This window comes from Eubalaena glacialis, chromosome 7 (assembly GCF_028564815.1).
Source record: "Eubalaena glacialis isolate mEubGla1 chromosome 7, mEubGla1.1.hap2.+ XY, whole genome shotgun sequence".
In the NCBI taxonomy this organism is placed as follows: domain Eukaryota; kingdom Metazoa; phylum Chordata; class Mammalia; order Artiodactyla; family Balaenidae; genus Eubalaena; species Eubalaena glacialis.
Genome location: NC_083722.1, coordinates 22,641,319 through 22,658,599, shown reverse-complemented (window position 1 = coordinate 22,658,599; position 17,281 = coordinate 22,641,319). Strand labels below are relative to the sequence as shown.

Genomic DNA, 17,281 nt, shown 5'->3' with positions numbered 1-17,281 from the left:
GCAGGCCCCGCCCCTCCCCAGAAGGCCAGCAAGGGGCTCCCGCCAGAACCCCAGCGAGGGGCTCCCGCCAGAACCCCGGACAGGGCCTCACAGACCTGCCCCGCGACCTCACCTTCTCCGCCGACCTTGCGGGTCCTGCCTTCCACGCGGTGGGGCCGAAGGAGCGCAAAGGCCTCCGCAGGTGAGGTCCAAAAAACCCCACCCGCACCCCAGAGACGAGGGGCTGAACTCCAAAGTGCAGACAGAACCTTTCCATTCCACGGTCTCCATGGTAACGCGCGGCTCGCCCTTCTAGGACCCCCGGAGGACTCTTCTCTTTGATCCAGCACTACAAACCCTGAGAAGCTGGACGGTTCCGGTCCCTGCTTGCTAGTTTGGACCTGTTGCCACATGGAGAACACATGAGCTTGAATATGAAATTGATCTTCTTCAGCGTGTGAAGAGGGAAAACAACGAAAGAAAAATGGAAGCACGAGTTAATCAGAATTACGTGAACGTAAGCTCCACCACGCAGAGACCTTTAACTGTTTTGTTCATTCCTGTATCCCAATCTCTTATAACAGTTGCTGAAGAAATTCTTGTTAAATGAATGAATTGAAACGATTCTGAAAAAATATTGCTGCAAAGCATCATTGACTAATATCAGTATTTGCCTCTGATCAGTAGCTTTATTTAAAAGAGAACTATGTGTCACATACATTTAAATATCTTATAATTTGGGGATTATGAAAACCCACAAGCGTGCATTATAAGTAATGTATGCTCTATTTTCCAAAATATTATATTTCTAAAGTATTATATTTTTCTATAATATATTTTCAGTATGTTATATTTCAGTATAATGATTAGCAGTAGAAACTTGAAGAGAAGTAATTAAGTAATTAAGTTAATTACTTAAGTAATTAAGTTAAGCACAAAAGATATATTTAAAAATTTGAGGAAGTGGCAAATACTTTTTAGATTATTCTTTCCTACACTAGAATGTGAACTGGCTAGCATAAAATTATGGGACATAATCTTTTTAGAAGGGGAAACTCCAAGAAAATTATTTCAAAAAGACAGCCAATATAAACAAAATGAAATCCATAAACTCAAAGACAAAAAACAAATACTTGCTAAAGTTCTGAGTTGAACTGAAAAAATAATCAGAATAATGAACAAGACTGTTGGAAGGAAAATGAAAAATACCTGTGACAGATAAGATGAATGAGCTAAGGATACATTTTTCATTAATGATATATCTCAAAACCATGAAGTTGAGTATGTACAAAGTACATAATAACCTCTATGAAGCATTCTTGCCAAAAATATTGAACCTAAATCAAATCAAGCCTTTCAAACTTAAATATGTACGGAGTGAAACTATTTGTATAAAATTAGGGAAACGTAAATTATACTATAAAATGTTTATGGCTACCCACATATGTACTAAAAATATATAAACATGCATCGGAATAATAACTTCAATATCAAGATAGTAGTTAACCTGAGAAGGAAGAGGAGAGGAATTGGAGAGGAGTAGACAAGGGGATATAATTATATCTGTAATATTTATATCTTAAGATAGATGTTAAGTGTTTCTTATAATATTGTTTTGTATGCCTGAAATGTTTGCTATTTTTTTTAAAAAGCCCCTGGAAATGAATTTGGTAATTTCAACAGACAGCAGAGGGACCGTAGAATTACTTAACACCGATCAAGCTTCTGTTTGTCCATCAAGGATCATGACCTTCAATTGGGAATGGTAGGACAAACATTAATATGAGGAAATTAAATTTCAGGACATACAAGGAGATAGTAAAAGAGTAACTACTTGACTTAAATGAGTGCAAGTCTTCGTACCCAGATAAAATTGCTTGAAGGATCCTGAATTTCAGGCAGATTAGCCACAGGGCCCCTGGAGGCCATTTTTAAGGAGTGTGACTCATGCCTAAGACTGGCAAATATCCAAATTTTCAAAAACTAAAAAAAGATGAACTGTGGAATTAGGCTGAAAAGCTTGACATGGATCCCTGGCAAAATTCCAGCATTAATTATTTTAGGAGATTATTTAGGAGATTTTATGAGATTGGGGTTAACCAAGAATAATGTAAATAAATTATATCTCAATTGGACTAGATTATTAAAGTCATATACTAAGGATCTGCTGTGGAAGTAAAGTATCTTCTATCAGCAAAGGTTATAGCAAAGTCTCTCATAAATATACCCTGTGAGTATATGTGTACTGGACGTTAGTACTGTTAAGTAGATTGATATCAGGAAGAAAGACTGTACCTACTCAGCCTGAAGAGTGGGTGACCATGCATAGCATCTTTCCTGCAGCCTCTTGCTCAGTGCCTTTGTGCAGTATTCACTGAACTCAGTTTCAGAATTAGGGACTTAGGGATCAGTTTAATCAAAACCCAATTTCCTTTAGAGGAGAAGGATACATTTGTATTAAATTGGAGGATTGAGGAATTTTTTTTATATAATGATCATTATTTAGCAATTATTATGAGCCAGGCACTTTCATATACCGTATATTGTATTTTCACTCTCACAATGAGCTGAGATTAAAGGATTTATTGTTACTGTTTTACAGATGCAGCAATTGAGATGCAAAGGAGTTAAATGACTTGACCAAAATATCAAGCTAGTGAGTGGCAGAGCCAGGAATCAGGTCTTCAGAACATAAGATTGATGAACTTTCCATAATACCATTTTATAACTAATGTGCCAAGTACTTTCTAACCTCTTTTGTGTTTGAATAAATAAAAGCCCTGATCCGGCTGGAGAGACTGCTTTTTATCAAAATAGCCCAAGTATGAGATCCAAGACTCTGGAGTCATTAGTTTCTCTTCTAATTTTATCCTCCTTTGTAGTTTTAGACAAAATTTTAATCTCTTGGGTCTCAGGTTTCTCAAGTGTGAAATGAACGAATTGTACTTGGTCATCACTGTGGTATCTTTCAGACTTGCAATGCTGTTATTCTAATGATGAAATTTGATGCCAGGTGATGTGTTAAATGATTTCTGTATATTGTCTCATTTAATCCTCATAATGACTCCGAAAATTAGGTATTTACCCTGGACCTATTTTACAGCTGGGAAACTGGGGCATGATGTATACCTTGCTTTGGTTCTCATGCACACAGGTACCAAGTGGTTTAGCCTGGATTCAATCCCATAATTAATTTTATTTCATTTTGATAAGCTTTAAAAGAAGTTATGACCATTCACAAAGCTATTCAATCACTCTTCCCTCTGAAAGGAACCAAGACTCCTTGGAGAAATAGCTGATTCCAGGTCTGGAGCAGGAAATATACAAAATGAGCCTGAAATATCTTGTACTGCCAGAAGGCAAAAAACCCATCAAAGACTCTTAGAGTTAGATGAAAAGGACACAGGAAACAAAATAAAGGGACTCCCACTGGCCAAAGATGGAATCATTTGAACATCAAGAAGAAAAAGAAAAAAACATGCAATTGATTAAGATTCCTTGAATGTTTTTTAAAAATCCATGAGTTAATGATGCTCAAAAAGAGAAAACAACAAAAAATATTAGTTACCAATTGCTGCATAACAAATTACCCCCAAATTTAGAATCAAATATTGAATATTTACTCTCTCACACAGTCTCTACAGGTCAGGAATCTGAGAGCAGTTTAGGGGTTGGTTCTAGTTCTGTCTTTAGATTGCAGCCAAGATGTTGACCCAGGCTGCAGTCAACTGAAGGCTTGACAGGGAGCTGACGGATCCACTTCTAAACTCACTCATATGGCTGTTGGCAGGAGGCTTTAGTTCCTCACCACCTGGGTCTCTCTTTTCAGCCTGGCAGCTGGCTTCCCCTAGAGCGAGTGATCTGAGAGAAAGGGAAAAAAAGAGAGACCAAGATAGAAGCCACACTTTCTTTTTCTTTTTTTTTAATTGGGGTACAGTTGCTTTACAATGTTGTGTTAGTTTCTGCTGTACAGCAAAGAGAATCAGCTGTGTATATACATATATCCCCTCTTTTTTGGATTTCCTTCCCATTTAGGTCACCACAGAGCATTGAGTAGAGTTCCCTGTGCTATACAGTAGGTTGTCATTAGTTATCTATTTTATACATAGTATTAATAGTGTAGACATGTCAATCCCAATCTCCCAATTCATCCCACTCCTCCTTTCCCCGCTTGATGTCCATACGTCTGTGTCTCTATTTCTGCTTTGCACATAGGTTCATCTGTACCATTTTTCTAGATTCCACATATATGCATTAATATACGATATCTGTTTTTCTGACTTACTTCACTCTGTATGACAGTCTCTAGGTCCATCCACGTCTCTGCAAATGGCACAATTTCGTTCTTTTTTATGGCTGAGTAATATTCCATTGTATATATGTACCACATCTTCTTTATCCATTCTTCTGTTGATGGACATTTCGGTTGCTTCCATGTCCTGGCTATTGTAAACAGTGCTGCAATGAACACTGGGGTGCCACAGTTTCTTTTATTACCTAATATTAGAAGTAACATAACATCATTTCTGCCATACTCAGTTGGTCACACAAACCAACGCTGGTAAAATGTAGGAAGGAGCTACACTAGAGTATGAATACTCGAAGGCAGTGCTCATTGATGGCCATTTTGAAGAATGGCTAACGTATCAGTGGCCGTGGCACCTAGGGCACAACTTTTTACCCTGAAAATTAGCAATTAAATAGAAAAGTAAACATTTATTCTGTCTTTCCTGTTTGAACTGACATTTCAGGATAACCAAATAACCCTGAATTGATAGGTTAATGAGATAAAATCCTTGTTTAAAAAGGAATTCCAACTCATAAATGTGAAAAAAATATTGAATTAGAAAATCCCAGTTCTGCAATAAAATGGTTGATTCAGGCAAAGATCATCAGTGGATGAAACCACCAGATAAAAGGTTGATGAGGAGCTTTACATGGAGGGATCCTACTAGCAAGTGCTGATTCACTGATCAATCTTAGTATCACAAAGAGTGAAATAATCAGACATTATATGCCTCCTGATATAAAGCAAAAAGAAGTGTGTAGCACCACGTAAGAATGCTTACCCATAAAGGTAAACCAAACTCTAAACCTTTAGAGCTAACATCTAGTTAACAAATACAAGTCTAGAGAAACAAATTAAATGAGGATGCAAACAGACAAAGCCAGCATGTGGAACATTCAGGACAAATGACCCAATTTACTCAATGCGGGGAAAAGTGAAAGATGGAGGAACTATTCTAGATCTAAATTAAAAGAGGATTAAGAGAAATAACCAAATAAAGTATGTAGACTTTAGATCTTGATTCAAAAAACCAGCGTATTTTATACATTTGGGAGATTTTAATATGGACTCGGTATTAGATGGTACCCAGGAATTATTTTAATTTTGTTAGGTGGGTTAATGACATTGTGGTTCTGTTTTAAGAGATGCATTCTGAAGAACATGAAATAACACGTTTGGAGTTTGCGGAGGCTTTCTAGGGAAATCCCTCGACCAGTGAGTTGAGGTTTCCTAGAAAGTCACCGGAAATGATTATTGAAGGACTAGGAAGTGGAGCTGGAATAGATTTCTCTATTTTCTCGTTTTTAGAGGAGAATGTCGGCAGGAAGGTCGGTGTCTTCAGCCAGCGTGGGACGGGACTTTAGCCGAGGGGCTCCCAAGCTGCCACTGGGGTCTCCGAACCCGCCGAGGGGCGGCTGGGAGGATCCTGGCACCACCACCTGGTTCACTTAAATACACCCCCTCCCTGGGGCCCGGGACGGCTGGCGGGGACGGGGCGGGGCTTTGGAGCCTGGTCCGCCGGGAGCTGGGGTCCGCCGCGGGTTCCTGCCCCACAAGGGCGTTTTCCTCCTGCATTCCTAACTTCCCCCCGCTCTTCTTGCTCTCAGCAGCCTCTTACCCTTTTTTTTTTTTTCATTTATTTTCCTCCCCAGCATCCATTCGTACATTCATTCATTCAGCCAATTTCTAACTGAGCGCCTACTGGTGCAGGCACTGTTTTAGAAGTTGGGAATACAGCAGTGAACAAAATAGACAAAAATCCCTGCCCTCAAAAGCCTGCGAGCCTACATTTTAGTGAAGGGGAGATCTACAATAAACAATAGAAAGGATATAAGTAACTTATGCACCATGTTGGAAAGTGATAAAGTGCTATATAGGAAGGTAAGGCATGTCAGGATTGGATGGAGGGGGTAGGCTGTAATTTTAAATAGGGGACCTAGAGTAGGTTTCCTTGGGAGGATTACGTACAAGCAAACAGTTGAAGGAAGCAAGATTATTCATCGTGAGGGTAGCTTGAGGTGGAGGGGACAGCCAGTACAAAGGCCCTAAAATGGAAATGTGCCTAAAAAGGAAGAGAAAGGTCTGTGTGACTGAAGAGGGTTGAATGAGGGGGAGAATAGTAGGAGAGGTAATAGCACACCCTATAGTCTTGTATGCTATTGTAAGGACTTCAGCTTTTATTTTGAATGAAAAAGAGAGATGTAATGGGCACATTCTTTAGGGCCTTTTATGCTACTCTTTATTTTGAGTAAGATGGACCCATTGAGGGGTTTTAAGCAGAGAGATGAAATAATCCAACTTAAGTTTTAAGTGGCCTACTCTGTTGTATTGAGAAGAGGCAGGCGGAAGGCAAGGATAGAAGCAGGAGACCAGCTGGACAGCTAACGTAATACTGTAAGGCAATGCAGACAATGGTGGCTTGGGACAAGATAGTGGCAGTGGAGGTTGTATTCTGGATATATTATCATTTTCAGTTTGTCTTCCCCTGCTCCCTCATCTCCCATAGATACCTCAGAGTCTCAGTGATTCCTTCTTTTTGCTTTGGTCACATTCCTCTTTTCTCCTCCCTTCATCGAATATGCAGGAAAACAAGGTATGGGATCACCACTAGCTTAGTACTGCTGATGAACCCCAAATCCAGGGCAGTATTTGACACATCAAGCCAAAAAGCAGCTGCCCTGTGGGTCAGGAGAGGCCCTTCGGCTGGCACCACCAAGGCTTAAATCCCTGAAAGGAGGCTGGTATCCACTGGAGCCACTTCAAAACTGGTTGTCCAGGCAAAGCCATGATTGACTTTGGGAGCTGGATCCAACCAGCAGAGAAGAAACCGGGACAGTGTTAGAAGACTGGAAAAGAAAGCTGGGTAAAAAGATGCAGCAGGTAAAAAGAGGAGTGTCTGCAGTATATCACAAGGAGGATGAAGTGAGTCCAAGAAAGGAGGAAAGCAATGGGAGTATGGTGGGCCTGGATTGACCTTGTGGAAGTTTTATCCTTCAAAATACTTTTTTTCCTGGATGGCCTGGTGATCATTTTACGTTATAGAACAATTGGATGCCATTTCTGTTTTTCATAACGTATATCAGGGACTGAGTCCCTGATTTTCTCACCCCTCTTGGTAGTTCTGGGAGTTGATTTCCATGAACAGAACTTCATAGTTGGTTGCAGCTTCCCATACATTTTCCATCCCTCCATAACCTCTCCAAATGTATTCTTTTCCATGCAATAGGTGGTGGTATCAGATGAGACTCCAGGACCATCAAACCAGCTTTGTATCCGTGATACCAAGCTCCTGCAGGAAGGAGGTAATGCACACAGGGTATTGTGGCAGGAGTTATGGCAGCTGAAAATGGGGCAGGGACACAGACTAGGTGGGAGATGCTTCCTGGGGCCTGGAAATATGCTCATTATTGGGTATTTATAGGAAATCTGTTATTTCTATACTAGGCTTGGCTCGGTATTGAGAGGAACTAAATTATTAGGTTTCTGCCCTCATCTTAAACCAAATTTGGAAAAAATAAAGATTCATAAAAAAAGATTCTTCAAAGCAATTTATGACCGATATGAATGTATTCATTCACTTATTATATGTACACCTTTATGTATGATACGTAGCTTACATATGTGTACATGAATATTTGCACATATAAAACTTGTGGTATAATACAGTAACTCCTCCCAACCACAGTTTTACCAACATGTAAAATTTGAGTGTAGGTAATTTTATTTCTGTACATGTGTTAACCCTGAGATTTTTAAATTATAGTATAGGTATACCTGAGGAATAGAAGATAAAGCCATGGCAAAAGAAAGAGCAAAGGTATTGTCATGAAGCTTTGAGAAGAATAAAGGAAGATGGGGAAATGTGGGGCTGGGCTTTAAAAATACTCTTGGGTGGCATATATGAAGAGAAAAGTGGATAAGATTTGTATAGAAGTGGCTGATGGTATTTAACAATTCTGGAGTTATAAAATCAGACCCTGAAAGGCACAGACTTTTAGAGGACTAGGCCCCTCGGCACCCCAAAAATAGGCTTTTAGTATATATTACCTACAAAGAAAAAAACGTAAAATGAATTTCTAAGCATATTATTGGAACTTCCAGAAGAGAAATCTTGAAATTTCCACTGTATAAGTAATCATAAATGAAAATTAATAATATAGAACATATTTATCACAAATTTAGGAGAGGTAGAAAAAAATGAATATTGCTTAACTTGGTTGTTCATTTTATTTCATTTTTTTAAATATATATAATTTTATGGTTCACATCTGACCTGAGTATCCAAGTCCTCTTTTTCTCAAAAGATCTTGAATTCTCTTCCTATAGGTGATTTTCAGGGCCATAAAGTTTACAATTACTTAACACAAAATGTAAATGAGTTAATCTCACCCTGGATAATATCTATACACTGCTTTAACAAATAATTTTGTTATGAGCTGAATGTTTGTGTCCCCTCAAAATTCGTATGTTGAAGCCCTAACCCACACCCCCCAGTGTGATGATATTTAGAGGTGAGGCCTTTGGGAAGTAATCATGTTTAGATGAAGTCATAAGGGTGGGGCTCCAGTAATGAGATTAGTGTCCTTAGAAAAGGAAGAGACTGGAGCTTTCACTCTCTCCCACCTGTGAATTCCCGCCAGGGAATTCCCCCAAGTTCATTTTTAACTTGAGGGCAGAAACTGACCTTTCAAATTCGGAGGCTAAAAAATAAAGTTTAAGAATCACTACAGTGGGGGGAATTCCCTGGCGGTCCAGTGGTTAGGATCTTTGCTGCCATGGCCAGGTTTGCTTGGGGAACTAAGCTCCCACAAGCCTCCGCGAGGCTAGGAAAAAAAAAATCACTGCAGTGGTTACCAGGGGCTCGGGAGAGGGAAAAATAAGGCGTTGTTGTTTAATGGGTATAGAGTTTCAGTTTTGCAAGATGAAAAAGTTCTAGAGATCTATTATGCAACATTGGGAATATTTTTAACACTATTGAACGGTACACTTAAAAATGGTTAAAATGGTAAATTTCATATTATATGTTTTTTACCACAATTAAAAACAGTTTTTAATGTAATGAGCACTTAGGGGAAAAAAGCCATGACAAGGTAACAAAACTTTCCTAATTTATGAAGAAGATATGGTAAAAATCCAAGTGGGATGTATATGGAGGAGAGTTTGAGTTAAATAGGTATGCTTTGTCAAAAATTTAAGACTTGTACATTTTACTGTATGTAAATTTTACTTCAAAAGCAAGAATGTAAACAAATATTGAATTCTAGTTAATGATATGTATCATAAAGTGTTAGGGGTGAAGTATGCTGATGTCTTCAACTTACTTTGAAATGCAACAAAATATAAAATGAATTTATGGACAAAGACAGGGATAGTTAGATGGACAGATATGTGATAAAGCAGATATTGCAAAATGTTAATTGTAGAATGTAAGTGGTGAATATATGGATGTTTCCTATACAGTTCTTTCAACTTTTCTGTATATTTGAAAATGTTCATTGTAAAATGTTGATTGAAAAAAAACTCAATTTGGAGGTTTAAGTTTATTGATGTTATAAGGAAAAGAACTGTTATGGAACATTTCAGAGCAAAACATGTATCTGCTGTGAGCTCTGTGCCTTCCAGGTGGTTTGGGAACTTTTTGAGACAAAAAGTTATAAAGTAGCAGGCTTTCAGAGGAGATAGTTGGAAAACTGTATGGAACCCACAATGACTGAACACAGGCCTGTTCTTGATCAAAAGCTAAGGGTGGCCTAGACCAAAGAAAAGTCTTCTTGGCCTATTTCTGTGGAAAGAAGCCAGTTTACTCCTAAACTGAGGTTTTGGTAAAATTGAAATGATAGTTTTGGGGTCCTGAGGCCAAGGGGTTATCCTAGAGACTTACCAGTAGATGATTTCAGACCAGAAAGGAATGGTCTTGGACTTGGGAATATGTTGATGACTATCAAGAAAGATAAACCACCATAGACACTGAAGCTACAGAAAGGCTGAGCTGGATTGCAGGGAATAAAACAGAGAACCATTAATCAGTAATGTGAAACTGTACTTCTTGCCCAATCCATATGAATTATACCTAGTCACGTGTACACTCTGAGAAAGTTTCTTTTGCATTTTAAAAGCTGTGTGTGCTATACTATACTGGGAGGGCAGTTGGGGGGAAGCGGAATCAGTTAATACTAGGGAATTAACAGGAAAGAGACTCAGAATCAAAGGGGGAAAGTGATTTTCTCTAAGAAGAACAAGGGAAAAATTTTTTCTAGTAAACTAACTTGAGTTTGACCAGCCATTAAGTTACCTAAAGAAAAAAGCTTTGGACCTATCCCTGGATATTTCTGATCCATACCTCTCCTTCATTCCTTTCCCTCCACCTCCACCCCAAGTCTTTTTGGGCAAAATGACTTCAGCGTTCAAATATAGGAAGCCAGGTTATTGTATAAGCTGGGAGTCGGTGATCTGGGCCTTTTGGGGAGGGTGTAAGGTATTCTAGGATGAAGAGAGACCAGAGAAAAAGGTGTAGTAGGTGAGAGAGAAGAAGAACGCACTTACAGTTGGCTTGGCTGCTGGCCAGGGCCTGATACCCCAAACTGGAAACTGAGACTAGGGGAATGATGGAGAAGGAGGATACTGTAATGCAGTAGACTTAATCCCTAGGTTAGAGCTTCGGAAGCTTCTACATTTGGGGAGGAGAGGATGAAAGCAGAAGGTTTCAGCACTGCGCTGAATTGACTCTTGGCTTATTTCTCTTCTCTCAGCTCTGCCATCTCCTCATTGTCCTGCCTTTGCCGAAGATGGAAGCCAAGGAAACCTACCAGGAGCAAAAATCACACTGATGAGCCAGCCCCAAGTGAGCTAAGGCCCCTTCCTTCCCTCCTGGAAATATATCACTGCCTCCTAAATGTGGCCTTATTTTCAGTGCCTTCCCTGGCTATGCACCTCCCAAGTCCAGGTGCTCCCTCTCATAAGGGATACTTTGTTGGGTGACAAACCATTTGTGGGTTGTTTCCTCTTTCGTTATTTTTTGCTATTGAAAGCTGATGCTACCTTTCACCTCATCCCCAAATATACACGAAACAGTAACAGCCTTTCGCTTCCGTAAACCTCCCTACAAATTCCTTTCTTCTGCCTCTGTTTCCTGAGGGAACTATGGAGTTTTCTCCAGGACAGCAGGGACATATTGTTTCAGGAGGCAGTGACATTTGAGGATGTAGCTGTGAACTTCAGTAATGAGGAGTGGCAGTATCTGACCCATGCTCAAAGGCACCTCTATAAAGACGTGATGTTGGAAAATTATGGGAACGTGGTATCACTTGGTAAGGACTTTCCCTGCACTTGGCTTAGTACTTTCTCCCTTCCTTTTTCTTTTAATTGCTTTATTTATTGATGTGTATGGGGTCTCATATTGAAAATCAGAGCTCTCATTCCATATCATCAATATCTTCCCCCAAATTAGTTTTGAGTTGCCCCTGTTACATAGCAAGATAATTTTCTGGCTAATCTAGTTGTTGTTTTCTGATTCTTTGCAATGAAACTCTCCCTGGGTAAAAAGGAGACACTTAACCTCTGTTCTCCCTGGATTCTTGCCTCCTCAAGCCTCTCATTTTCCATTAAATGCTCTGTATTCAGCTCCTAGTCATGAACTCCGTCCTAGCGGCTGAAAACAGATTAACCTCCCTCTACAGACTCCCATCCTCCTAAAGAGAACAGGGAAAATACAACCAACTGACTATTTCCCAGAATCTCCTTCTTTGCCCTTCTGAGTATTGACTTTTCTGAGAAATTTCCTAGACCTGTTCATTTACATGTTACCAGACCCCTGAATAAACCCTTTTCTCTACCCAAATGGACATTTCTTTCCTGTTTCCGTATGCAAACAGAGGGGTCAAGGTAAGCGTTAGGACAGTTCTCTGTTGCTCTACACACTGTCTTCTTCCTTCTCAACAACCAGGATTTCCATTTCCTAAACCTCCTTTGATCTCCCATCTGGAGCAAGAGGCAGAGCTCTGTGCTCAGGCTCGACAGGACAGGGAGCTCCTGAGCTGCTCCTACCCAGGTGAGTGCCAGAGAAGCTGTCAGTCCCCTTCTGTGTTCCATGTGACAGAATGGTTATAGAATGTTCTTACTGGTGGGTCATCCATCCTGAAGGGCCCAGAAGGAAATCTATTTAGGAAATCTTAAGGCAGAGAAAACAAACTGTTTGGATAATTATTCTGTCATTATCTAATTGGCTGTTTGCAACCTATCTAATATAGGCTTTTTGCAATTTAGTCCTCCAAAAAGGCTCAGACAATTCATCTCCCCTCTGTGTATCATTTACTCCAGTGCTCAGAGAGCATTGCCTTTCTGCCTCCAGTTGTTTTTTTTTTGGGGGGGGGGACCTTTCCCCATTTGGAGACCTGAGCCTTTGACCCTTGCCTTTTCTATTCTCTCTTATTGTGAAGTTAGTTAGTTTCTCTCATGGCTTCAGCTCTTAGCTCTGATGCAGATGCCTGCCACATTGATAATGCTAACATTTACCTCTTTCCTGGGCAGCAGTCTCATGTTTCTAACTCCTGGTTTTTATTTGAATATCCCATTGTCATCTGGAAAGCAACCTATCTAAAGTCAAATTCATCTCTCCCTCCAAGGCTGTCTCTTCATTAAGCTCTCCCTATTTCTATATCTGGTTCTACCTCTTTCTTACTTTGTCTTTCCATTCCCTGAACCTCTTATCTAGTCAGTCATGAAATATTACCAGCTCTTCATTCAAACTATTTTCTGTATTTGTCATTCAAAAAAAAACTTGTCCTTTGTTTATAGGCCAACTCCAGCTGCTGTATCCACAATGCCTACTCTTCCTTCCTCCCTTCCTTCCATCTAAAAAACATTTCTTGAGCAACTATCATATGCCAGGTACTATACAAGGTTCTAGAGATATGCAGTCAGGTAAGATATGGGTGAGCCCTGAGTTACGGAAGCTTATTTTCTAGTGGGGAAGGCAGGTAAGTAAATAAGTAATTATATAGTACAGTATGGTGGGAGTTCTTGGGATATGTAGATAGGGATATGTACCTGGTATATACAAACATAGAGGAGAAGCATCTAAATCTGACCTGGGGACTAAAAGACTGCAGAAGGAATGACAACTGAATTAAGTTATGTAGGATAAGTGAGGTCATTTAGTTGAAGGAAGGGCAGAGGGGAATAACAAGTAGGAAAGTATTGAAGAGTAAAAGAATGTGAACTGTGAATAGTTCAGTGTGACCAGAGCCAAGGACTTGGAGTAGCCAGTGGGGAAAGTACAGGAGCAGTAGTCAGGGACAAGATCATGATTGAATGAGTTTTTGATAAACTACAGACCTTTAACTTTATTCTTATAATAACAGCTAAGATTGATTAGGTACTTATTTTGGTGTTGGAAGTGCTTTGCATACATTGACTCATTTAATTATTGTGGATAGTCTAGATCCCATTTTATAGATAAAGCAACTGAGAGAGGTTACAACATCCTCCCAAATTTGCACAGGTATTAGGTGTCAGAACTAAGGTTTGAACCCAGACAGTGAGCTGGGGCTCTTGACTGTACACTTTACTTCCTTTCTGTCTGGTTAACTATGGAGTGCCATTGAAGTGTTTAAAGCTAAAGAGTGATGTGATTAGATTTGATTTTTAGAAGGAATAATCTGGAAGCAGTGTAGAGGATGGATTAGAGGGGAGACAGACTAAAGGACATTTGAGGGTTATTAAAGTTAGCTGGTGAGAATGCACTGGCAGTAGAAGTGAAGAAGACGGGATAGAGTTAAGAGATAATAAGAGATTGATTTGGACTCTGGTTACCAATTGTAAAAAGTAACTCCAGCTAGCTTAACCAAAAGAAAAATAATTTATTATTCAGGGTGTGTCATGGAACTTAAGGGCAGGTATACATGAGGCTCAAGAAGGGATTGGAATGCCATCAGGCCCCACTATCCAGCTGTCTTCTCTGCTACTCTGTGGGTCTGCTTCATTCTCCTTTCTTGGCAGATGGATCTTCTCTGCTTCTCAGTCCCGACGGCAGAGCATTCCCTCCCCTACACGACATACCATCCCACCACCACTGGTTCTCAAATATAAGTGCTAAAGCTCTAGCTATCTTCAGAGCCTGGCCTTACCTGCTTTCACATCATGATTCCAAAGTTCATGAAGAGAGAATCTGGCCTGGTTTGGGTCAGGTCTTGCCCAGATCTAATCTGCCCTACCCAGATGGGTGGAGTTACACCACAGAAATAGGGCTCTCCAGGGCCCACTCTCAGGAGCAAAGCAGACAGATCCCTAAAAAGGGGGCTGCACTGGCACTTCAGCACCCACTTTGCAGCTCACTTCACAGGTAACATTTATACAATGTTAGTGAGTATATATGAGAAGTTGAGGATGATTTCCGGTTTCCTGTCTTAGGTGACTACGTGTATGAAGTTGTCATTCACTAAACTAGGAGATTCTAGAACATGAGTAGATTTGGAAGGATTTTTGTAAAGTTTACTCAGTTTTAAATATCTTAGTACTTTTCAGTAGTTCATCCTATTTTGACCTTTGCCATAACGTTAGCAATTTTTCAAGCATGGGAAAGTCAGTTACTCTTCCAACAGCTTAACCATTGCTTCACCTCTTCCAGCCCACTTATTTCCTTTCCTCTGAACATCTGACATTTTTATTTTCTTGTTTAAGTATCAGCTGCCAAGACACGGCCGGAGAATGAGAAGGCAAGTTCAGAACAGGAGGTTTTCGAAAATGGAGAAGTCTGCTGGGTGAAATTTAAAAGTCTCCTAAAAGTTGTTTCCCAGGATCCAGAGGTTGGAGAAGTTTGTGTACAAGATGTCAAATTAGAGAATCGATGGGAAATGCCTATGAGGAAGAAACTGAGAGAAGAGAAAGAACGCTGTGAGAAAGTGACCTTCAAGAAAGGAAAGAACCAGAAGGTACTTAGAAAAAACTCAAAATGTATTCCGTATAGAGTTCTTACAGAAAAGAAACTCCATGAATGTGCCAGGTGTGGCAAAAACTTCAGCTGGCATTCTGACCTAATTCTCCATGAGCGAATTCACTCTTGCGAGAAACCCTATGTGTGTAATGAGTGTGGGAAAGCATTCAAGACCAAAAATCAGCTTTCTATGCACCAGATAATCCACACAGGGGAGAAACCCTTTAACTGTAGCCAGTGTGGGAAGGCCTTCAACAGTAGGTCAGCTCTTTGCCGACATAAAAAAACGCACAGTGGGGAGAAGCCTCACCAGTGCAGTGACTGTGGGAAGGCCTTCAAGACCAGGAACCGTCTCAGGATGCATCAGATCATCCACACTGGGGAGAAGCCTTATGAGTGCAGTGGCTGTGGGAAGGCCTTTCAGTTTAAGCATTCCCTTATCATCCATGGCAGAAGCCACACTGGGGAGAAACCCTATGAGTGTGAGGAGTGCGGGAAGGCCTTCAGCGGGAGTTCAGACCTCATCAAACACACAAGAATCCACACTGGGGAGCGACCTTATGAGTGCAGTGAGTGTGGGAGGGCCTTCAGCCGGAGCTCAGACCTAAGCAAACACACAAGAATCCACACTCAGGAGAAACACTGTGGGTGCCCTCAGTGTGGAAAAGCCTTCAGCAGCAAGGCAGACCTCACCAAGCACAGAAGAATCCACACTGAAGAGAAGCCTTACAAGTGTAAGGAGTGTGGGAAAGCCTTTCGTCATAACTGTAAACGCAGGACTCATGAACGAGAACACACAGGGGAGAAGCCCTATCGATGTGGGGTTTGTGGGAAAACTTTCCAGGATCGACACTGCCTTACCATCCATCAAAGAATCCACACTGGAGAGAAACCTTATAAATGTTCAGAGTGTGGTAGAGCTTTCAGTGGAAAATCAAACTTGACCAATCATCAAAGAATCCACACCGGAGAGAAGCCTTACAGATGTGAGGTGTGTGGAAAGGCCTTTCATCATAGTTCAGTCCTGAGGCAGCACAAAAGAATCCACACTGGTGAGAAGCCATATACCTGCAGTGAATGTGGCACATCTTTCCGTCAGAGCTCAGCTCTGATTGGACACAAGCGAGTTCATACTGGGGAGAAACCTTATGAATGTGAGGAGTGTGGAAAAGCTTTCAGAGTGAGCTCAAATCTTACTGGACATAAGAAAAGAAAACATAGAGTGTGGGGAACCCACAAACTTGATGAGAATGGGAAATCCCTCTCTCCAGTAACCAGTTCTCAGACCTTTTCATTCATCAATATTTTGACCACCAACACTTGAGGGTAGTGATTCTGGTGTTTACACTTTCTCATTTCTCCTTCTACTTCTTATACTGGTCCCTCGTGTCTCCTGTATTGGTTCTTCCTGGTTCCCTGACCCCCTAATTGAGAGACCCCACCAAGCCTTTGTCCTTGACCTTCCTATTCAGTGTCTCTTCAGTGAGCACATTCACTTCCAAGGCTTTGTCTATCAATAATAGTACTGTAATATTAGATACTAGTGCTTGACACATGCCAGGCACTATTCTTTACAATTTTTAATCATTTAATCCATACAACATCCCTATGGGATGAGGAAATTGAGGCATAAAAAGATGAAGAAACCTGATGTGGATCACTTAACTAGTAAATTCTGAACAAATGCCCACTGAATGCTTAGACTTACCTGAGCAATTTCCATAATCCTGCACCACATCTCTTGGATATGAAGCTATACCTCAGTTCAGCACAGAACATTTTTTTAATTGATAAACATTGATCATCTTTAGCAAGTTTTGCTTTAACTTAAAGCCTGAATGGTACTTCTCCTTAAAGTATCAGAATTGCTGAGATTCAGTGGGGGAAGGGAGGCAGGACAAGGGCAGATTTTAAAATTACAGATAAGTAGAAGTCAGGTATACACTGCTCAAGCAGCAGTGTACGTATGGAAAAAGCATGAAGCCTGACCCACTTTGTTATAAATACACTAAAAGTTCTTCAAGATGTTGATTTCTTAAATATTTGCTATATCTGTTTGCATGACATATGAAATGCTGTTTCAA

General features: G+C 40.4%; 1 protein-coding gene and 2 long non-coding RNA genes across 3 annotated transcripts in view; 2 read left to right on the top strand and 1 right to left on the bottom strand.

Moving 5' to 3' along the window:
- LOC133095061 (uncharacterized) overlaps positions 1-264 on the bottom strand; it is a 90,915-nt gene extending 90,651 nt beyond the window's left edge. Inside the window, exon 1 of the long non-coding RNA XR_009701546.1 lies at positions 113-264. This is a non-coding gene — a long non-coding RNA (uncharacterized LOC133095061). The remainder of the gene's footprint in view (positions 1-112) is intronic.
- Positions 29-2,712, top strand: LOC133095062 (uncharacterized). Its single transcript, XR_009701547.1, has 3 exons — positions 29-181; positions 296-496; positions 2,582-2,712. It is a non-coding gene; the product is annotated as an uncharacterized LOC133095062 (long non-coding RNA).
- Positions 2,713-5,581: 2,869 nt separating this feature from the next.
- Positions 5,582-16,674, top strand: ZNF311 (zinc finger protein 311). The gene is made up of 6 exons (XM_061195817.1): positions 5,582-5,595; positions 7,494-7,569; positions 11,017-11,108; positions 11,448-11,574; positions 12,210-12,314; positions 14,945-16,674. Exons 3-6 carry the CDS (start codon positions 11,094-11,096, stop codon positions 16,519-16,521), a joined length of 1,824 nt encoding a protein of 607 aa, XP_061051800.1. The 5' UTR covers positions 5,582-5,595; positions 7,494-7,569; positions 11,017-11,093; the 3' UTR covers positions 16,522-16,674.
- Positions 16,675-17,281: the final 607 nt, after the last annotated feature.

Excerpts from the sequence above, each read along its gene's own strand:
- ZNF311 (XM_061195817.1), top strand. Across the intron at positions 11,575-12,209 it reads TGGGAACGTGGTATCACTTG|GATTTCCATTTCCTAAACCT; the intron begins GTAAGGACTTTC and ends CTCAACAACCAG. Across the intron at positions 12,315-14,944 it reads CCTGAGCTGCTCCTACCCAG|TATCAGCTGCCAAGACACGG; the intron begins GTGAGTGCCAGA and ends TTCTTGTTTAAG.